This window comes from Musca autumnalis, unplaced genomic scaffold (assembly GCF_047663935.1).
Source record: "Musca autumnalis isolate F117 unplaced genomic scaffold, ASM4766393v1 scaffold_4, whole genome shotgun sequence".
Taxonomy (NCBI): domain Eukaryota; kingdom Metazoa; phylum Arthropoda; class Insecta; order Diptera; family Muscidae; genus Musca; species Musca autumnalis.
Window position 1 is genome coordinate 121,235,558 of NW_027411977.1, and position 24,943 is coordinate 121,260,500.

A 24,943-nucleotide genomic window follows, 5' to 3' on the forward strand; every position below is an offset into this window, starting at 1 on the left:
GCCAATTTGTTTAGATATTGTGGAAAATATAAATAATCGATAATGTGGACCGATATATTCCGTTTTTAATACCAAATTCTTAGGATTAATATAAATTTCTGCATCAAATTATACGGTTCTATTTAAAATATTGCAAGCTCTATCTTGATTTCAATATACAGACGGACCGACTGACAAGCGGCTGACATCGTTATATTGACTTTATGCTGATCATGAATATGTGTATTTTATTGGGTTTCTGACGAATATTACGATGTGTTACCAACGCAATGGCAAAGCTAGTATACCCTACATCTTGTGGTATTGGCCCCACGCATACAACATTAATAAAGTTTTTAAGGTTACATTAAAATAAAACATTTGTTATCTCCTTTGCTAAAATAATATATATTAAACAATTATTCTTTTAAACAAAACAATAAATATTTAACAAAAACAAGAAAAAAGGCAACATAAAAACCTAAATTTCTTCTCTTATCAATTGTTGTTGGTGTTGCCATAACTAATCTCTCTTTTCTTTGTGGTTTTAATTATTTTCTGTTAAGCTATTTATTTTTATCATCTTTTGTGAATGCCTTATATATAGGTTTTATAACACCAAAACAATGCTGATAAGAGGTTTTGTTTTATACAACATGGTAGGTAGGTGGTACACCTATTACCCTGGCTAGTCGATGGCCCCATAAAAGATAAATCAAAACAAATTAAATTTTGATTATTTTTATTTGCGTGTGAAAACAAAAAGAGAACAAAATTAAAAATAAGTAATCTAATGTTTGTCTATAAAAACAATTTATACATACATATGTATATACATAGAAGTTATATAAATATTGCAGCTCATATCGCATACTATTTTGAAAACAAGAACTATTTATATATATAATTGTTTAGGAAATATAAATGTCATGGTTATCATCTATAATGAATGACAAAAAAACTAAAATGCCGGCAAACAAGATGATGTTTCAGGGGGCCAATTAAGTGGACAAATGATCCAATTATACAATTCATTTCAAAAAAATATTTTAATGGATTCATCTTTCATTGCATTCCTAATTCCACGACCAATTAAGTTTTGCTTCCGTCGAGATTTTCCTTGAACAAATGTCATGGAAACGAAATGTCATGGAAATGGACATAAGGTAATAAATATGTTTATGAAAAACGCATTTATTCCCTATCTTCTCAGCATAACTCCCCCTACAAATGTAAATCTTATTTAACAAAGCCAATAAACTGTTGATATTAAATTTGCCTCATATTTTGTTCAAATATATTTTTTGTTAGTCACTACTAGTCACTACTTTGTCATAAAATCCTGGCACTCAATTTTCCTAAACACTTCCTTTTATCATTTCCTACTGCAAACAATCGCCTTATATAAAATACTTTCAATAATAATGATGATATCGCTCAGTCCTACTGTCATCAAATATTATTTAGTATTGTTGTCTTGGGCAACCAAGGAGAACTTTTTTGTTTGTTTTTGTTGTGTTTTTTTTTTCGTTTTGTGATCCCACAACATCTCGGGAAGAGAACAATAAACAGCAATGACAGAAACTTACTCAAGGGCAACGGAAGTACTGCATAGAATAAGTTTCATGTATTGTGGTTATGGTTTGAAAATAGTCAAACAATCACAGGACACACAAAGATGGATACAATGCCATAACTAACAACAATGGGGAAATCATGAAGCTACATCATGCTCGCTTGTCTTGCTTGAATAATAAAATCTAAAGGAGCTTATTTTCTTGGATAATTAAGTGAGACTACAAACTATTTAACATAAAAGTTTATGTGGCGTCAGAACTAAATGTTAATTAATAATGAATGTACAAGAAGCCAGAGATAATCTAAACATTTGAAAAGCAAAACAAAGAGATGATCCTCAGCAGGATGGAGAAAATCAAATGAATATTACTTGGAAGCCTAAGTGTCAAATTATAGCTAAGTCGGGCGGAAAATGTAACTAAATACTTGAAATCGGGAAGTACCGTTATATGGGGTCAAACAAAACGTGGGCCGATATAGTCTACCTTCGAACTTGACCTGCCTGCAAACAAAAAACGCGCCATCCGAGCGTCCTATCTCTATTTTTGTGGATTCTAAAGTGATTATCACAGGCGTACGGAAGGACAGACGGACATGCGTAGATCGACATAGGGTTTTACCCTGGTCAAGAATATCTTTGGGGATTTTTGAGTGAAATCTGACATTTTTTCAAAATGAGATTTCTCTGATTTATTTAATTTTGTGGTGATAAATTCCAAAATAAAACAACAAAACAAACACGGTGCTCTTGAACCAATTTTTAATGAAAGTAGCTTACATCTGGGAAGTTTAGCGGATTCTGAAACTACAACTTTCAAAGACGAAAAAAATCAAAAAAAAAAATCGCCGGAGAGCTTCAAAGTTCACATTTTAGGGTTTTTTAGGTTTCCACGATTTTGCTTTCAAATCGCAAGTCTTATCGTAATGGGACAAAAGAAAATATTGTGGCAGTGGAAATTCTCTACAAGATTGATATTTTCGCAGGTTTTACCATTTTTGAGATATAGAAGTACAAATTGGGACAATGTACTGACTGTATCGCCTCCTTATAAAAAATGTCAGGTACGGTGCGCCTTACCTAGATTTAAATAAAAACCCGCTTAAATCTGGGATGTTTTTGCGGATTCTGCACAGCACTGTTCATAGATGAGAAAAATCCAAAAACAAGAAAAACTCGCTGGAGGGATTTAAAAAAAAAACTGAAGTCAAAGTCCACATTTATTTTAGATTTTCGCGATTTGACTTGGAAACTGCAAGTTCTATCGAAATGGACCTAAAGAAAATGTTGTAGCTATGAAAATTCTCTAGAGGATTGACCTTTATTATTTGTTCCAAGGTTTTACCATTTTTGGTACCATTATATGCGGGCTATACAATTACATGGACTTATGTTAACAATTTTTGGTGGATGTATTTCGTGACTGCGGGAAATTTCAATTGTCTAATTAGGGGAGTCTCCCTTGTCCCTTATGGGATGTTTGTGGAACAATTAAATTAGGGGTACTTCAGTCAAAAAATGTAGATAAAACATCTTCTTTTTTTTACTAACCCTCAAAATAACGAAAATCGGCAGGTACCGTTATGTTGACAATTTTTAGTGAATAAGTTTTGTGACCACTGGGAATCCCAAATGTCAAATTGCAGGTAAATGGGTTAAAAATATTAAATAAAATTCCCACAATAACGAAAATGGGGAGGTAAATCTGCCCCATTTGTTTTTTACATTCATCCTTCCATCTGTTTGTATGTGTGTCTATTAGGGTTATGACTTTTTTTACACACTAATTATAAGGTGATTAGGCGAAAAAACCTCACGCACAAAATGATTTTAAAATTTGAATTTATCCGAATTTTGGGCAATTTTTTGAAGTCACTTGAAGCAGATATATAATTGAAAATAAAATTAAGAGCCACACAATATATCTGAACTGATATAACATTTTTTTCACTAATTTTCTTTAATTCTGAGTATCATGAAAATGTCGTAAACGCTTTTTTCAAAGATATAATTTTTTAACCAAAAATAAAAATTCAAATTCTTTTAAAGTGGTTTGTGGGTGATTTTTTTAAAATTTTAATGGAACACAACGTTATGTTAGTTATTGGTAGGCTTAAGTCTATTCATTCGTGCAGCAGGAAATAATTTTTAAGATTTTTTTCATTTCATAAATTTTTTCAATTTTTTTTTTAAATCGATTTGAACTTTTTTATTTTTCAATGGAGTAAACGTTATTTCTGTGATTATTATTATTTGAGAAAAAATGTCGAAAAGTCATAACCCTAGTATCTATGTTTATTTGTGAATCAATTGCCATCTCGTTTGATGACTATATATACGGGAGAATAGTAGGTGGGTGAGTGAGTTGTAAATCACACTGCGAACTAAAACTGTCAGTGAAGTAAAGTTTAAATTATGTAAGGTAAAGGTCTTTGCCCAGCAAAAATACCTATTACAAAACCCCCTACTAACCCATTATTTTTACAAGGGCATGTCACACGAAATAAATAGTTGTTTTTGAACCACTTAAATAAGTAGTTATATACGACTTTTAGTAATTAGGGTTTTGTAATGAGTATTTTAGCTGGGTGCTTAGTAAAGTAATCTACGAAATATATAATTTTTCCAAAAACATCCCAAACCGGACATGGGAGAATTCTCTCACATCAGTTAGTGTACACCGATTCATATTAGCTTAATGATATGGGACCTACTGTTAATCGCCGAGTCCGAACGGCGTGTCGCAAGACACCACATGTATAGAAGTTGTACATGGCTGAAATGCTCAGGAAATGTCGTCGACATTTTGCCATCGTTGAAAATTTGATGTTGCCTGACCGGGGAATCGAATCCACGAGCTTCAGCGTGCATTGCACCACGAATAATTGATTATAAATGTAATGTGAATAAAGCATTGTAAGACTCGTAATAATACAAACAATATCTGGGATAAAAGAATGGAATAGCTTTAGGGAGTCTAACTGCAAATCCAAGGTCTCGCACGTTCAATTTTTATTTTTATTGTGGGGGGAGGGGTTGTAGCCATTAAATAATTACTTTTTTCGTGCACCATTCCCTTGTTACAGAAAATCGGTTAGTAAGTTGGTTTGCAAGTAGTTATGGCTAACGATAAGTACTTGCTGTGTAATTGATATAACACAGCGGCTACATGTTGACGAATAAAATGTATAATATTTTGACAAAAAGTTATGACAAAAGCCATAACTTGACTTGGCCATACTGACTTAACTTTAAAAAGTAATTTTATGTTCTTAGTTTAGGAAAACCCACATTTTCACACAAATGTAAATTTTGTGTAAAATTTTGCCTATTGTTCTTGTGGCCCCTCGAGAAATGAGATTAAATTAAACCTAACAATCCCATCATTCCTTTGGTAACATCAACAACAATTCTACAAAAAATTTGCAATTTAAATACATATTCGTACATAATTTTGAACATTATTGCCCCCCAAAGCATTGGAAATCTTATGAGTTCATCATAGTTTACAATCTGACCCTTATAAAAAAATAAGAAAAATTTTGTTTTGCCCCATCTGGAAAGACTTATGAAGGGACGGACATACACACACACAATAAGCAACAATAACATGAACATGAAAAATATTTATGCTTCACATCAAGAACATGACGTTGGACCAAAGTGGCAGCAGACAAACCAACTGACAAACAAACATATGTATGTCTATGCTTGTACACAATAACGCAGCTGTGCGAAACCAAACCAAACCGAAGCATACGCTTGAATGCCATCGCACAGACATGTGGCGGGACCTAAGGCCCTAAAATGAAAAGCATGCATACAGTAATACACTTCATCAAAACCACCCCCCAAAATTGTGTCTACTTGTCAAGACTGTAGACACCCATCTTAAATGAGGGGATTTTTCTTTTCGTTTAAGTTTTCAGTCTGTTGGCAAACTGATTGATTATGTAAAAGTCATTTAATCTTTAGCATCAACATTACTAGACATTTAACTTGAGTGCTGTGGATAGAAAAATATGGCTGTGGATAGAAGAATTATGTTCGTGTTATTTTATTGTCTATATTATTGCATTGAGAAATTTAATAAAATAAAAATCTTTTGTTTTAAAGTTTATTTCACAATCTTTATAAAAATTGCCAAAAGGAAAATTTAAGATTTATGAATAAATTCCAATCCTAATAAAAACCAGATGTTTAGACTTGTTGAAGGTGTTTGTTTCTCAAGTATAAGCTATTATAACAAATCGCTTTAAAAGAAGTGGTGCAAATGGGCCAAGATGTTATGGAAAAAACAAATATAATACATGCATTCATAATTTCAAAGCTAAGTAAATATTATTAAAATGTGTATATTTATATTCTACCATATAATATTATGGAGCAATTCGGCTTCGAATGAACACGAAATGGTCACCTCTCTTCTCACAGAAGAGCTTAAAAAATCCCTACAAATTAACAGGATGTGTTAATTGACCACCTAATTTTTTGATCTTTTGGATCAGCACGAAAAAAACATATATCGTAGAAACAAGTATCACCAGAACTATTTTCGATAAAAAAAATTTAAGACAATCCTCGAACAGCCCTTTAACTGAACTTAAGCAAAGTTTTAAACATAGGATTTTTAGGATTTTTTGAGTTTTTAGACCATTCACTTGCCCACAAAACAAATAGTGCATATAAACGATTTTTTTACCATTTTATACCAACCACCATACTATGTGTTTTTTCGTTTTCAGGCAGGTTAAGTTCTAAGTTCAGGTATTTTGGAGTTTTAAGCTACATTTTCTGACCGAATTAGCAATAATTTGGTATTTAGGGTTACTAGTTATAAAACAAGATCTCCAACAAAAATTGTGGACATAAGTCCACCTTTTTGAATAGACCCGTATAGCGGTACCTCCCGATTTCAGATATTTTGAAGTTCTTTTTTCGACATTTTCGTTCCAAAGTGCTTGTAATTTGTCATTTCGGGTTTTAATCCAAAAATTATCTACACCAAAAATTGTGGACGTAGGTCTACGTTTTGAAAAGCCTCCATATAACGGTACCGACCGATTTCAGGTATTTGGAAGTTTTTTTTTTTTTTGATATTTTCGTTCCATATTGGATGTAATTTCTCATTCAGGAGGAAAAAAAAATTTCCCGTCTGTTTAAGTTCGAGGGTGGGCCATATCGGTCCACTCCTTCAGTTACCTCCCCCACAAAAGTTCGAAAATGTTCGGAAAATTTGTGCGCACGATAACTCTTGAAGAGAGTAACCGATTTGGTCCATACTTTGCACATCGTGAAATTTCTACCAGACATATATGAGGTTCCAATATGAACTCTATTGGTTTACTCCTTCGGATACCTTCCACACAAAAATTTCCAGGAAAAGTTCAAGTTGTAACAACTTGTATCCGCTGCCCCCATTACGACGGTGCAAGTTCTTTCAGGGGCAAGCTCATACTTCCAGAGAAAATAGCCCGAAAGCTTTGACACTATGACACTATGCGTACGATAACTCTCGAACGGATCAGCCCAATCGGTCCAAATCGGTCTTCTTCTTAGGGTACCTCCCCACAAAAGTTCAAAATTTTTGTTTCAGCGCAGTTTAGGATCTGTTCGAAAAACCTTTGGAAAATTATACCGATGCTATTTTTTGTAGTTCTGCTTAGGCGATTTTATGTTTTTCGTGGGCAAGTCCATGCTTCCTTGCATCGTGGCCCAAAACCTATTTCAAATAGGGGTACAAAATCCGTAATCCGTAGATTAGATATTTTCAATTCACAAAGGCTGAGGGTATATCTCTGTCGGCAAAGCCGACTGATATTTTTTACTTGTTAAGGTTTTTGCCTCTATTCGACACCGAAGTGGCTGCAATTTGGTACTTAGTCTTCGTTGGGTGTATAAAACTTTCTCTCAGAAATTTGTCGGTATAGGTTCACGCCTTCATATAGCCCCCATAGAACTGTACCTCCCGATTTTCGATATTTTGAAGGTTTTGGTCACAATAATCCAACGAAATGACTGAAATTTGGTATTTAGTTTTCGTTTGGTATGTAAAATCTTCTATATGAAATTTGTCGGAATATGTCGACGCCTTCATATAGCCCCCATAGAACGGTACCTTCCGATTTGCGGTATTTGGAAGATTGTGCCCTCTATATTCCATCGAAATTGCTGAAATTTGGTATTTAGTTTCGTTGGGGGCATTCAACTTTCCCCAGAAAATTTTCGGTAAAAGTTTAAGACTTCATATTGTCCCCATAGAACGGTACCTACGATTTTCGGTATTTTGAAGGATGTGGCCTCAATATTCCTCCAAAATGGCTGAAATTTGCTATTTGATTTTGTATTTAGTCTTTGTTGGAAATTTGGCCTCTATATTCCATCGAAATGACTGAAATTTGGAATTTAGTCTTCTTTGGCAGTACAAAACTTTCCATATGAAATTTGTCGGTATATGTCCACGCCTTCATATAGCCCCCATAGAACGGTACCTCCCGGTTTTCGGTATTTTGAAGGATGTGGCCTCAATATTCCTCCGAAATGGCTGAAATTTGGTATTTGATTTGGTATTTAGTCAAACAGAAGTCTTAGTGAAACAGGCCATTAGTCTTCTTTGAGTCTAAAAACTTTCCGCCAAAAATTTGTAGGTATAGATCGACGATTTGATCCCGAATTTCGGTATTTTGAAGGTTAATGTGGCTAACTCTTACCTCAAATGCTGAAATTTGGTCTTTAGTCTTCATAAAGGAAAGGAAACTTATAGTTCCATTTTACTTCAGTACAACCCGTTCTTACTTCTTTCTGATGATATGAGTTTTTGCTAGGTTATGTTTTGGGAGCAATAGATCAAGATGATTTTTGAACTATGGGAAAAATATGCCAACTTCGAGAAACACGTTTAAAGATTATTCAGTATTTGAGTAGCTGAATAATGAATAAATAACAAAAAGTCCACCAAGGTTTGCTCCTGTTAATGTCTGCTTTATTTTCTAATACAGAAAAAAGCAAGAAAAATTTATGCTCTGTTGAAATTGCCCTTACATTCTATTCTAACATTTATAAAAAAGATTTTTTTCACATTATGTGTTGGTCTACTATTTCGGAGTAAGACTTATCAAATGATCTACAAAAGTGATTTTGGTTGAAGGCCATTTCAATGTGGTTAGCAGTTAGCTGGTTTTATTACCATTACAAATTCTTTTTCACAAAATTGTTGCATCATTATCCGTAGGCTAGCTAACCTCAAATTTGTTGGTAAATTATGATAAAATATGCATTTTATGGAAAGAATAACGAACAAAACTTTGGCAAAAACAAAAAAAAACAGAACTTTTAACAAGTAAGAAAAACGTTAAGTTCGGTCGGGCCGAACTTTTTATACCCTCCACCACAAATTTCAGCCATTTCGGTGGATTAATGTAGCCACAACCTTCAAAATACCGAAGTTCGGAAGGTACCGTTCTATGGGGGCTATATGATGGCGTGGACCTATACCTACAAATTTCTGGGGGAAAGTTTTATACGCCTAAAGAAGACTAAATACCAAATTTCAGCCATATCGGTGTGATAATGAGGCTAAAACGTTCAAAATATCGAAAATCGGAAGATATTGTATTATGGGGGCTATATCAACACGTGGACCTATATAAACGTTTTATGGTAGAAATATTTCTTAGCCTCTGGAAATACAATATACAAAGTTACAACCGATTCTTTGGTCAAATGGGTCTAATACATTCAAAATATATTAAAATGACGCGTACTTTATAAGGGGACTTATGTGGGGACTATACCGAAACGTGGACCTATATAACCCAACTTTGGTAGGAATGTTTTCTGGCCTCTGAAGACTCAAAATACCAAATTACAACCAATTCTGTGGTCAAATGGGTCTAATACATTCAAAATATATTAAAATGACGCGTACTTTATATGGGGCCTTATATGGGGGCTATACCAAAACGTGGACCTATATAACCCAACTTTGGTAGGAACATTTTTTGGCCTCTGGAGACACAAAGTACCAAATTACAACCAATTCGGTGGTAAAATGAGCCAAATATCTTAAAAATTCCTTAAAACGACGACGCGTCACGCGTCATTTTGTATGGGGGCTATACGAAAGCGTGGACCTACATAGCCCGCTTTCAATACCAAAAGTCCTACGTAAATATAACATATTTTCCCAAAATTTCATCAACCTACGTCAATCCGTTCGGACGCTAGAGTGATTTCCACAGACGGACAGACAGACAGACGGACAGACGGACGGACATGGCTATATCGATGTAGAATTGCACGCTGATCAAGAATATATATACTTTGTGGGGTCTACCATGATTATTTCGAGTAGTTACAAACGTAGTGACAAACTTAATATACCCCCATCCTATGGTGGAGGGTATAAAAAAGGAAACCAAAAAGAAAATCCTTTTCTAAAATTTCCATTACTCATTTATAAATTATGAAATCTTTGAGGAGTAACTACACTTGCCACTCTTCTAGGTCACAGAGTACAAGGATAAATTGCTGTCAGGGTTGCTAAGCTGCACTTGCAACGTTTGTGTGCGAGTATATACGTACTTTGGCAGAATTTTCACGTTCTTATTCTACTTGTGTATGCTTAGGCTCTCCGACAAACTTCTTAAAACATGAAACCAAAAGTTCTTTAAAAGAATTAAAGTCATTTTATAAAATGAATATTTAATGATTTGGTGGCATTAAAAATAATAAGATAGGCTTAGGTTCTCAATTAGCTGTGGTATTTTTCCTCCTGCCATCATTGCTAGACAACATAATACAAAAGAATTTTAATCTCTTTTGTTCATTTAATGATTAGCTTTGCAGCAGTACTCACTCAACTATTCAACTATTTACATCATTATACTGTCAGCAAATGTTGACACTTTATGACTGTTAAATATCACACATGGCAGCACTTTGACTTTTCCTTAGCCATAATTGTGTGTGTGCCTGGGTTGTGTTTATGTGTCAGAATATCAGCCGTATTCACATTACAACCAACCAACGCAACACTCATCGCTTTTATGGTATGTTAAGAAAATCATTACTTATTGTTTACATAATGTTCAAATGTCAAAAAATCAGATGGTGTTTCTTTACAACGTCACAACGTCAAAGATAATGAAAACGTATGCTCACCATAGCAGTCGTGCAGTCATTAGGCCCCAAATGATTTGAGTTTTCTTTTTTTATGTGACAACCAAGGCAAAATGTTTATATTAGATAAAAATTATGATATATAGTATTTTGCCACGTCGTAGTTAATGTTAATTTACAACCATTTACAATGTTGAATTGATTATATAAGATGATTTAACCCACTTTTTTAAACTGAAAAGCTGTGAAAATATTATCAGAAAACTTAAGTTAATAGAAATATTCGAATATATGAGCCAACAAATTAAAAATATCGCTGTGAAAGGTAGTACTAGTACAAATAATTGTCTATCTGGAAACGGTTTCAGACTAGAAATGGGCGCGTGTCACGATCGTGACACTACACAATCCAATTTTTTTTTCTGTATGTATGAAAGTATTTACTCATCTATGGCAGGACAGGTATGCACATACCCAGTAAACAATTTTTACCGAGGGCTCTGATATTAGATTCTTTTAAGAGGTTTTCCAAAGTTTGTTCAGAAAATGTACGGAATCCTCAAAATTTCCCTCAGAAATTGAAGTGATCTTTAGCAAGATTTCGTTTAAGAATTTCTGCACACTTTCGTGCGCTTGTTTTCGAAAATGTTGCAAGTAATCTGCACATACTCTAATGGAAATTTTGATTCGTTTCTCTCTCTCTCGGGAACAAAATTGCCGAACATTCGTCGAGAGTTGATTTAAAGCAATGGTGAGCAAAATAGGAAAAGGCAACATTTAAGGGAGAATTAATATTTAATTTTTCTTGTTGTTTCATTACATATTTAATCATTTTTAAGCACTAATGTTATCTTAAATCGTGCTACAAATAAATTATTATTGAATTATTACAAAAAATACTTAAACGCCCAAGTGTTGTTTAATTAATTAAATTAAGAGTATTTTACAGAAACCACCAGTGGATGGCCGTGCACACCATTGATTTAAAGGCAAGGGAGAGATTTTTTGTGTCTTCACGATATTGCTTGTTTTTTTAGTTATTTTGCAGCTGTTAAGTGAATAAGACGTAACGGAACAAGTTATTTTGTGATGAAATTGGCACATGTTGTACAATAAATGAAAGTGTAAGATTGTATACACATTTTCTAAAACGTTGTTTATAATATTGTTATTTCTATTTTAGATAAATCAAATGGAAAATTTTTTCGCAAGGACTGTGCTTTATGATTTTATAAATGTGCAATTCAGTGGGCAGCAGCGACGAATACTATTTCATCAACATTGTAATAATAAAAGGTTCAACAAATATTTTAAATAAAGTTCCAATTTAATCAATGAGAAATTCGAATCGTATCCTAATAAACATTGAGAATTTTGGAAGAAAATATTCAGAATATCTAATAAAACATCAGAATAGCTTACGATTTACGGATAAAATATCTAGAATTTTTTTAGAATTTGTTCCGAAAATTTTCAGAATCTCGAAACAAATCTCCGAAAAGATTTTTTTTTTCTTCAGATTTTCGAATATTTCTTCAGAGTATTATCAGAAAATCTTTCGAACTCTAAACAAATTCGTGTAGAAACTAGAATGTTATTTCCGAATTTCCCTCGACAAAACGTTCCGAATTCTGCGAACCGCTTCACACAAATTCGGACCTGTTTTGCATGCGATTACGACATCAGAAATGGAAACTTGTGCAGAAAATACATCCGAACTCGGTACGATCTCGTCAAAAATTGTTGGCTGGGTACATATCTATGCATGTATGTATGTGTACTTGTTAGAATGCATCTACACTGTACCTACACCTACCATGACAATGTGATTTCAATCAAGGATGTTAAAAGATATTAAAAATAAATAAGAGCTTGTCGTACATATTATCATCTATACGGGATTACATGATACAATCACACACACATACATAAATAAATAAATAAACTGTGGAGGATGCTGTCAACAGTACTGTATTTATAATCTATAAAAATAGCTTACATCAAGGGTTGTTTGGAGTTGAACATGAAGGTATGACCATATGTAAGCATTTTATTTTCTATATTCCCATTAAATATATAGAGAAATGTATATCCTTGACATTTTCACATATATATTTTTTTTGCAGGACGGCACAACACCTACACTTATGTAGAGGCAACATATTGCATTGTGTGGGAGTTTAATTTTTTGAAATTAATTTGGTTTTTTAAATTCAATCAATGATGGAACTAATAATTCATTTAATACAACAAATTAATTTAATTTACATTGGAAAAATGTCGTACTGACCACAGCATGCAGTGCCACGCAGCATTAAGGCTGGCAAACTGTAAATACCCAGAAAAAACTTTGAGTAACAAATAAAGGTTTTATATAGCAATTTTTATACTCTCCAGGATAAAATATACTGAACTAAAATGGTTTAATTTGTCTCCTTACCTGTCCACAATTTTAGATGGAGAATTTTTTCGGCCACTCTCAGGCTCGGACCTAAAGAAACGAAGTAAACACAACACTTCTGACCTCAAAAGGGACTTACTTGAGTTTTTGGACCAATTGGACCAGTTTTGATGGTACTGGCAGGCTTTTTTGGCAATTTTTTTCAAGAAGTATGGACTTGCCCCCGAAAAAATTCCTCCAGTTTGCAAGAAGAACAGTTCAAAACAGTTCGAAACGAGCTGTTAAACTGTACATTTTCCAAATTTTGTGTGGGAGGTACACGAAGGAGTTCGCAGCATTATTTAAAGATGAGGCAGATTTTTGGTCATATCAAAGTTTATATAACCTCTTTAGCTTAGCATTTACGCTTAAGATATAAAAATATCGGGGACATATGAAAGTATTGACCAATATTGTTCGGTCAAAACAAGTAGCTAAAATTTTCAAAATACCGAAAATCGGGAGGTGCCTTCATATGGGGGCTATACCAAAACATCGGACTATGATAAATATTTTTGGTGGGCAAGTATTATGACCACTGGGCACCTTAAGTGTCAAATAGTGAGTTCGAACCAAAAATGTAGCTAAAATCCTGAAAATACCGAAAATCGGAGGTACCGTTATATGGTGCCTGTACCAAAACATAAACCTAAATGGATAATTTAGGGTAAAGAACTAGGAAACTCAAATGTCTTATTACAGGCAGTTCGGACACAATATGTAATTAAAATCGTAACAAAATCCGAAAATCGGGAGGTACCTCTCAATGGGGGCTATACCGAAACATGGACCTATATTGACAATTTTGGTTGAGAAGCTTCTGTGAACCTCCAATGTCAAATTACAGGTAGTTCTGGCAAAAAAGAACTGTTATAAGGGGGCTATACCAAACCATTGGCTTGTAATAAATATTTTTGGTAGGGAAGTTTTTGTGGGAATCTCAAATTTCAAATTACAGGCTGTTGGTCAAAACATGTAGCTAAAATCCTCAAAATGCCGAATATTGGGAGGTACCGTTATATGGAGGCTATACCGAAACATGGACCTATGTTGACAATTTGGGTTGAGAAGCTTCTGGGAACCAGAAACGTCAAATTACAGGTAGTTCAAAATAGGTAGCTAAAATTCTCCAAATCCCGAAATTCGGGAGGTACCGTTATATGGGGGCTATACCAAACCTTGGACCTATGTTTACAATTTTTGATGGAGAAGTTTTGTGACCACTGGGAACTTTAAATGTCAAATTACGGGTGGTTCATTAAAAAATGTAGCTAAAACCCTCAAAACGCCGAAAATTAGGGGGGTACCGTTATATGGAGGCTATACCGAAACGTGGACCGGACAATTTTTTTAATGATGTAATTGCATTAAATTTAAAAATGTGTTAAACGGACGAAATAGAATATATACATGGGCTGAAAGGGGACAACCTCATTCATCATTCTGTGGAAACGGAACTTTGTTCCATGCTGTTCTTTAAAAGTTCTAGTCCACTAATGTTAGAATTTCACTAAAATTTAGTACCTGAGAAAAAATAAAATAGCCCACTTCGTGTAAACGCTACGTTAATTTATTGAAACGGTTCTTAAAGACAACAATCTCACCTACTTAACAAAAAACAACGAACACAATATCTGTTTAGTTTCCGAGAAATCGCTACTTCTTTGCAAAAATAACGTATTTTCCAAAATTGCAAAAAAAATCCGTCTTTAGGAGTACACCACGCCCCCATCTTCCAATACTTTTTGGTTTCCTTGCTTGCAATATGTTTATTATCGAATTCCATATGGAAATTGACAATCGGTGACGACAAAAAATTGGGGTTTTGGCCAGGAAAATCGATTTTTGAACCACGGTGTTTGGCAGGTATCGAATCATGGATCTATGCATATGGGCCCGAAACAAAACAGCAATCTATTCGTGGAAGAAGCACTTCGCCTGTTTCTTCCCAAAATTGCTCATATGGCGAGGGTTCCGCTTAAGCAACGTAATACCACAGACAGACGGTCGCCTTAATTTGATTTAAAATGTGCATTTAATTTTACCCTGACATATAGTTTCTGCATTTAGTAAACAGCTGATTGCTGGTAAACAATTGTTTTGTTGTTTGCAATGCAAATTGTGTCTCAGAGGATAAATATACTCTCCCTCTTATATGAATATGAGCTCTCTTTTACAGTAGTGCCATACGTGGGCGTAGCCAGGAATGGCTAGGGAGGGGCAGCTGCCCCTCTCTAGATCCTACAAAACAGTTTACAGTTCATTTGTATGTAAAAAATTATAAATATTACGAAAAAAAGCATTTACCCCCTATTTTAAGATTAGATATTTTTCCCGTATTGTCTAGTGATTAGGATATTCACACTTCGAGAGAACATTTAATATTCTCCAAGTGCAGTGAACGAGCTCTGTTGTCCCCAATAAAAAAAAAATAAATCAAATCCAACAACAACAACAACTTACCTTTCTCTAAACTGACGTTACAGAATTTCAGAGCATCATCAAGTAAATTTAAATGCATATAACTTGTTGCTTTCTCCAGAATTTTTCTTGCCTGCAAATCAGCGCCCCACCATTTTTCAACCAAACGCCTTACCAATACATCGGGCATAAATTTCATGTTATCACTTGAGCTAGAACCTCCACGGGAGCCAGTGCTCATTGTTGATGAGGATGTGGCGGCCATTGTAGTTGTGGCTGTATCAGTTGTACAGGCAACAGTTGTTGTGGTCACTGTTGTTGGTGAAACTGCCGCTGGTGGTGGTAGCGGTGATGTGACAATGCGCAAACGCGGCATTTCATCACTGGCCATCACATCCATTGAGTTTGGAATGGCATTTGTCCCGACATTTGTTGGACTAAATGAAAATAGTGATTGCGATTGAGAGCTTGCAAAATTTTGTACACTTGGTGTTGTTAGACTGCTCATTGTTCGACTGCTACTGCTGGTTGTTGTTGTACTTGTTGCTGTCGACAAGGTGACCAAATTTAACGCATCCTTTGCAGGCTCATCTTTCTGCAAACGCGGGAATTTGGTGTGACAAATATTACACATGGTAATCGTGTCACAACACTGACGACAAAATGTGTGACCACAATTTGCAGTGACCGGGCAACGTAAAATATCGCGACACAACGGACACAGCAGAGGATCAAAATCATCTGGAAGTGTTGGACTTTTGGTACGTGCTAGCTCTCGCGAGGGGTTGTGTAGATCTAAATTGCCTTTAAGGTTCAATGTTGGTAAATCCGTTATGCGTTCAGACTGCGCCATATTTGTATTGAAGCCACCTGCCATCAACTGCCATTGTGTGGCCAGACTTGATGAACCGGAGGCAGAAGTTGCGGTTGAGTAAACATTGGTCAATTGTTGCATATCATCGAGGGGCTTTGCTGTTAAGGCTACCTCTTTTCCTACGGTGTCACTGGATTTTTTAGAACTGGTACTTAGTAGTCGTATGTATTCCAAAAGGGCCGTTGCCAGAATGTTGAGTTTTTCCAAGGGTATAAATCCTTTTGGTTGTTCACTGGCTATCAAGGCATAAATATCGAAAGCTTCCTGCAAACGACAATGACGAGCCAAGGACTCTCCCACAAGATAGGAAAATTGCAAATTGTCAGCTGTTTGCCCTGTCATCAGGGATTGTGGACGTATTTTGACATTGTCCTCAGTGACTGAGTTGGCGCCCAGGGAATGTCTTGGTCGTTTAGCTTCCCCCGCCGCTGTGGGTTTGTTCAGCAATGCCGGAGAATTCGTTTGCACTTTTGCAGATTTCAAGGCCCTTTTGCTAGCCGAGGCTCCTTTGACATAGAAACCGTGTTGCAGTGGCATTGTGTTGTTTGCTGCACTGGATTTTCCTCGTAGCAATGATTGTGCCTGTACGCGGTCACGTAAACAATTTGTGGATAAAGATCCTACAGTCGCTGCTTGCTGATGATGGCCAGTGGTGGTGGCAACAGCGTGCGATTTGCCAGTCGCCGCCACTGCAGCTATGCACTCGGAATCTAAATAGATATCCGCTGTTTCGTCAACGACTGTAATTGGTTTGAAATACAATGACGAATGATTCAGAAATTTGTCATCAATTTGGAATTCTAAGAAATTCTCTTTGACAATGGTGTCCGTTGAGATATCTTTAACTAAACGTTGGTAGTTGTTTAAAAGTTTTGTTGTTTGAATATCTTGTTGGTTAACTGGTGTTGTTGTTGCAGTTGAAATAACAACAACGGATGTACCGTTTAGTGGATGTTTTCTTTTCTTTTTGATTTGAAATTGCTCGGTGGCACTTTTAGACATTATAAAATATCGGCAATAATTTCCGAATAATTTTTCTTTTTCTTTTCACAAAACTTAATTACGAAGATTTCTTTCACACACAAAGACAAATTCTAACGTAATTTGATTGAAAAACACTTCACTGGTTATTTATAGATTTTATTATTGGAATTTTCATTTCATTTTTTTTTTTTTTTTTTTTTTTTGATTCAGAATATTTTATTGAATTTTTTTCTTCAATTTATTTTTGCACTTTTTTCATGTTGTTTTAAATATTACTAATTTGTTGTTATTATTTTTTCTTTCTTCCGTTATTTTATTAAAACATTTTTTTTTCTTTTTCAACGTTTGATGTAACCGTTCCCTTTCGCATACGTAACACGACTGCGTTGAGACCAAATTGCCTCGGTTCCGTTTAGCTGCTGTTGCTGCTTGCTCGCTGTCGTCGTTCGTGCTCTGTGGCGTTTGGTATTGGTGCTCTGTTATTTGTTTATTGTGTGTGGTTTTTGGTAATGATGATTATCTGAAAGCAAAGAAAAAAGTTTGGAAAATGTTAAATAAAAAACAACACAACAATAACAACAATCGCATAGGCCATGTCAAGCTCACAAATACACAGCCAAATTAACACTCAAATAATAAAGGCTTTACGTAACAGTCCCTCAAATACGAAGCCGTAACACCTAAATAAGAGCAATTTGGTGTTATAAAATTTAAATAAAATAGCAAAAAACAAGCTGACATAAGAGAGATAGTGAGCTAGAGGAAACCCCCACTCAAAATATTCTATCTAGCTGGCTCCCATGTGTATCTCTTTAGTATAGAGTCTATAACGGAACATATTAAAGCCTATTGTGCCGCCCACTAATGCAGCTCTAACAACTAGGCCAACAACCGCTCTTAAGAAAAACTAATAAAGAGCAGGTTTATTTTCCTCAAATGATAATAACTCTCGTGAGAATTGTGTCAAATTTTGGTCTCTTTCCATGATAACGGCTGTCGGCAAATGCTTTTCAAAGTATAAATGAACAAGATGAGCACTCGCCTTTACGTTTTCGTACGATTCACCATACAAATTCTCTCTTCGTGTTCATTATTGTCAAAGAGACCAAAAAATCACACACCACGACTCTTCACTTTTAATATTTTGTTATTTGTCATGTTTTGTAAACAAATAAATATTTAAATGTGAGTAATTCACATTTATTTCTCTGTTTTTAAGTTTTTTACGAAGTTTTTTTTTTTTTTGGATGAGAGCAGAAGCGTTTTGGGATTTTTCTTATGCCACAGTGCTGATGTTATTGTTTGTTTTTGTCTCTGACACATTTTTGACATAATTTTTTTTTTTGTTTTTTTTTTTTTAGTTTATCTAAAAAGCGCTAAACACCGCTCTTGTTTGTCTTGACACCACCAGACCAAACATTTTTTTCTCATAGTTGAGTTGGTTGTGTTGTAGGCCGTAAGAAGTGTCGCACATTGACAAGTAAATGATGATAAAAGTGCGCTTTGACGTTTGGCTTGTTGTTGTTTGTGGCTGTTATTTAACACCCATTATCTGAAATCTCATTTATTGTGCTCAGCGGGGAGGAAGGCAATTAAGGCGGCCAGATGGAAGAAATCAAATTATATTTATATAATTCAAGTGAATGTTTCCGTTTTAGTTTAATTTTTTTATATTTGTAGTGCAAAATGTGTTGTTATTGTTGTATTTGTAGGCAAGGCATTACGTATACAATAATAACAATTCTTCACAAAATTTGGTCGTTTTACTATGAATTTATATTATTAAATATTTAGCCTGCTTTTAATCCATGGGTGGTATACTCAATTCGAACAGTGATAACATAATGAATAACAAGTAAAAAAGCGTTAAGTTCGACCAGGTCGAATGCAGGGCAATGGTACTTTCATAGCGTAAAGAAAACTAATTATTCAATAAAAGTTCAGAATAGATAGGGTGTTATTCTGAACGTAAATTCCCCGTGAAATTTGTTGATAACTGAGAACTCTAAATTCCAAAGTAGATTATTTTAGGCCAAAAATATAGATAATAAATTACAAATACCTAAAATCGGGCGGTACTGTTATATGGGGGCTATACCAAAACATGGACGTACGTCCCCAATTTTTTGTGGAGAAGTTTTTTGACCTCCGGGAAACCCAAATACCCTATTTTAACTAGTTCGATCAGCCAAAAGATTTAAATCACCTGAAATCGGTCGGTACCGTTATATGAGGGCTATACCAAAACGTGGACCTATGTCTTAAATTTTTGGTGGAGAAATTTGTTTGACTACTCTCATCCATACATTCAAAATTACAGCACATTCAGACATATAATATAAATAAAATCTTCAAAATAACTGAAATCGGGTGGAACCGTTATATAGGCTATACCAAACATAGTTATATTTCCAACATTCTCATTGGAAAAGTTTTCTGACTATTAGAAACCCCAAATGCAAGGTTTTGTGATCACAGAAATGTCCAATTACCCCTAATTCGGTCAAAAATTTAGCTAAAAACTTCAAAATACCCAAATTTGTGGGGTACAGTTATATGTGGGGGCTGTACCAAAACTTGGACCTATTTTGACAACTTTTGGTGTCGAAGTTTCGTGTTCACTGGGAATCCCAATTCTCAAGTTACAGCTAGTTCGCGTCAAAAATTCAGGTAAAATCCTCAATATCAAATCAAAAGATATATATACATATGTATATGTTGAGAAGTTTTGTGTCCACTGGAAACTTCAAATGTTCCAATTACCGATAGTTCGATAAAAACTAAGGTAAAATCTTCAAAATACCTAAAATCGAGAAGTACTGTTATACGGGGGTTATACTAAAATATGGACCTATGTTGACAATTTATGATGGAGTGAACATTGTGAAAACAGTGAACATTTCCGCTCGTTTTTTCTGTTTGTTTTGAGTTATCTTGTTCTACTTCCCTTATTCAGAATCAACAATTCTGTAACCTGGACTGGCTGCGACCACAAAGAATTAGGAGACAGGCTAGTGGGTTTAGCTGGGCAGTTAAACAGATGCAGATTTTCTTGTGATCCCAATCTACATGTAGGGCAGCATCAGACAACCCATACCAACGCACATTGCCATTAGTTTGGAAACATAACATACTCAATAGTCATTTCGCTAAGTGGACGCATGCACAAAAAACAAAACAACCGACGCACAACCTTCATCAATGACTGCTCAGCTGAGACTAAATTGTTTTGTTGTTAGCACCACAAGTGCTGTCGGCCAGCGTCTTGAGAACTTTCTTACTAAGTCTGATCTTGCCGAAAATATTTGTGGTATCGAATGTTACATCCTATATCGTTGGGTAGTTAGAGGTCCGAATGAGGACAACATCGACCAATATGTTCGGGGGGAGCCTCATTGAACTGTTTGATTTAGAGGTTCTCGTTTAAACTATTCGAACTCTCTCTCTCTCACTCTCAATCTCGTGCCTTTGTGGAGGAGGCCTGTCGACAAGATTGTTGTAGGGATGCTCACACAAGAAGGTTCTACATCGACAACATCTTCCCGCACTGGCTCGGGCACGGGTAGTTTTGAAATTTGGTCCAAACGTTATACATCGTATTATTTCTTACAGACTCTGATTATGACCGAATATTGGCCACATGGGACCACTCTTTCGGGTACCTTCCACACAAAGATTGGAAAGAGTGCAGTTTAAGGACTAGTCTGGGATCGTTTTTAAATTTTTGGCAAACTATTGCGTCGTCCGACAACCAAAAAAAAAAAAAACAAGTTGCTTCTGAGTCCGATATAAATAAAGTTTTGCGACAGTGATCAAAACAATAGTCCGTCTATCGATACTTTGCCAGCTCTTGCATACTAACCTGAGAAAGTGAGTTCCTTAACTCTTGGGTCTTCATGGTTCGTTATACGACGCTAAAGACACATTTGTGCAGCCTGTATTTGGACATGAAATTAGATTTAATTTCTTATACCCTCCACCATAATATGGAGGGTATAATTAAATTTGTCACTCATCGACATATTCATCGGAGACCATATAAAGTATATATGTATATTCTTGATCAGGGTAAAATTCTAAGTCGATATAACCATCTCCGTCTGTTGAAGTCTAGCAATTTTTAAGATAGAGCTTTGTAATTTGGTATAGAAGTTTTTATTACTCCTAGGATATTTGGTATTGCAAATGGGCTATATCGGTCCACGTTTTGATATAGCCCCCCATAGAACGGTACCACCCGGTTTTCGGTATTTTCAAGGTTTTAGCTTTAATATCACACAGAAATGGCTGCAATTTAGTACGTAGTCTTCGTTGAGGGTGTTAAGCTTCCCCCCGAATTTTGTCGGTATAGATCCACGCCCCCATCGAACGGTACCACCCGATTAACGGTATTTTGAAGATTGTGGCCTCAATATTCCTCCGAAATGCCTGAAATTTGGTATTTAGTCTTCGTTGGGGGTACAAAACTTTTCCCCAGAAATTTGTCGGTACAGGCCCATGCCTTAATATAGCCACCATAGAACGGTACCTCCGGATTTTCGGCATTTTGAAGGTTATGGCCACAATAATCCATCGAAATGGCTGAAATTTGGTACTTAGTCTTCGTTGAGGGTATACAACTTTCCCCCCGAATTTTGTCGGTATAGGTTCACGCCTTCATTTAGCCCCCATAGAACGTTACCACCCGATTTACAGTATTTTGAAGATTGTGGCCTCAATTTTCTTCCGAAATGGCTAAAATTTGGTATTTAGTCTACGTTGGAGGTAAAAACTTTTCCGACTGAAATTCGTCGGTATAGATCCACGTTTCGATATAACCCCCATAGAACGGTACCTCCAAATGACTGAAATTTATTATTTAGTCTTCCATGGGGTTATAAAATATTCCAGAAGAGAATTATCAGTATAGGTCCACGTCTTCCTATATAACCCATAGAAGCGTACCTCTTGATTTTTGTTATTTTTTTAGGTTTTAGCCGCATTAACTTACCGAAATTTGGTATTTTGTCTTCTTTGAGTCTAAAAACTTTCCCCCGGAAATTAGCCACATTTTTTTTACCGAAATTGCTGAAATTTGGTGTTTAGTCTTCTTCATAAACGAAAGGAAACTAATTGTTCCATTTTACTTCAATACAACTCGTGGTGGAGGGTATAAAAAGTTCGGCCCGACCGAACTTAACCCCGTCCTTACTCGTTTTAATATATATTTAAAGTAGGTGCTAAAAAATAATGGCGACTACGAATTTGTATTTTTAAGAACTATTTTTAAAACAAATATAAATATCTGGTTATTAATTGTTTTTACTCCAAAACTAATAAATAACCCAACAAAAATACATACAAACATATTTATAACAAATATATACCTATATAATCTTTGAATTATTTATAATTAATTGTATTTTTTATAAAAAATAGAATGAACAAAATCAAAACAGATAAACATGTCCATTAGGGTTAGTCATTTTTTTTAGATTCAAAATCTGTGGAAATAGCATATAGGCCAGGCAAAAACAAGCAGAATTGCGTTTTTACTTTTTCGAAATTGTGAAAAAACGTTCCGCACAAAATGCAATTACTTTAGCTCAAAACCAACTTTTTTATTTGAATTTTTTTGTGATTTTTAAAATTTGATAATATTTTTTTTTAAAAAATTTCTCAAACACTAATCCTCTATATCTTTCAATTATATTGATTTCTTTCGGAAATTCGTATAAATGGTATAGCGGCAAAACAGCTTTTTTTATTTCATTCGGTCTTTTTGCTTTAAAATTTTTGACGCAGTTATCACTGTTTTTTGGACATTTTTGCAACTTTTTTTAAACGACATGGCGATGTGAACACAAACTATGAAAAAATAATTTAAAACTCAAAACGATATAAATTATGTATTATGGCATTACTTCTGTATTGTCTAACTTTTATTAGAGCAACTCGTTTAAAATTTTTAAAACTGTGAAATGAAACCGAGTTGCAAATTTTAAAATCGATGTAGCTTAAAAACTAAATGACAGATTTTTGATCAAATTGCATATTTGAAATCGTTGCACTAAAACCAACTAAAAAAAATTATTTTCAAGAACAACTATTGCAGAAAAAATTTCTCAAATTTAAAAATTTAAAAAAAGTAAACTAAAAAAGTTTTTTTTTTAGCTAAAGTAATTGCATTTTGTGCGGAAGGTTTTTTTACAATTTCGAAAAAGTAAAAACGCAATTCTTATTATTTTTGCCTGCCCTACATGACATTTCCACAGATTTTTGATATTCGAAAAAAAATTGAAAAAATGACTAACCCTAATGTCCATGACCAAGCTACCAGCAAACGAAACATACATGCATACATATAGACATGCCATGATCATCATCAACAATTTGACATTCAAATTACTATCACCGACAAATTTATTCTCATATCGAAGCAAATGACAACGCAACAACAAATGAAAACAGCAGAGTTGGTTACGTAAAACGCAGCAATTCATTCCCCAACTACCTACCCAATGACTGCCATGAACACAAATAACAAAACCAACGACAAAACGACGACAATAACCGTCCGTATTTGTTTCGTAACCATTCCAGGAACGTATCTCATTCAATAGAATATACAGTAAGAAGAAAACAAAAAAAAAAAACAAAACACTAGAATGAATCTCCAACAACAGCAACAACAATCGCAACAAACATATGGAAAGTTACGTGAATACGATTTTTGCATTCGTTACTGCCGGAATGCTTGAATGCATTTCACCACATCGAGTGGCCGCTGAGGAATTGAGTTTCCAATTGCAGCTATCACAGATAGATGACAACAAATTAACAACCAAATCTGTAACAGCGTCACTCCCTATGGCTATGGAATATCTGTTTTGAGTTTAGTGGAGCTGGGAATTCTAACAACCACAGAAGCACTTCAATGACGACCGCAAATAGAGGACTTCTTTCCGCATACAGCGTCTATAAGTACCCATGTCTGCGTATTTATTCCCTTGTTTTTGGTGTTTTTTTTTTTTTGTGAGGAATTTCATTCTGCTTTTTTATAATTTCATTTTATTCCTACACCACATAATCACATCATCACATTTTTAGTTAAGAGTAGCCGGATTGCATAACATGATGAATATGAAAATTAACACTGACTGAATCACGTACCCACCAAACCGAACACACACACATACACGACACAGCCATTGAGAAAGAAACAAAACAGACGCTAAACATAACAAAGTACACAAAACAGTAAACGCCAATCATACATACCCCACATATTAAGGCGCTTCGGTCGGTCGACTTAGACGTCGCCGGCAACAACAAAAACCAGAACGTCACCGAAATACTGAAAAACCACTATCAAACGGACGGACGACTGACTGAATCAACACAGGCAATTGCTTTGTGAATCAAATAGAATGGAAGTGAATCAAAGAACATATTTTAATAATATCAGTACGGTCGAATACATTAGCGTTATGGCCACGCCAATGTTGAGCAGATCTTGCATACTACTTATATGATGTGGCGGATTCCGCTTCAAGTTGAAGATAATGTA

At 35.0% G+C, this 24,943-nt stretch overlaps 1 protein-coding gene across 1 annotated transcript in view; it reads right to left on the reverse strand.

Moving 5' to 3' along the window:
- LOC141403366 (uncharacterized) overlaps positions 1-24,943 on the reverse strand; it is a 137,869-nt gene that overhangs the window by 79,632 nt on the left and 33,294 nt on the right. The window contains exon 3 of the mRNA XM_073985680.1: positions 15,579-17,914. Within this exon, the coding sequence (XP_073841781.1) occupies positions 15,579-17,412 (1,834 nt within the window). The 5' untranslated portion in view covers positions 17,413-17,914. The remainder of the gene's footprint in view (positions 1-15,578; positions 17,915-24,943) is intronic.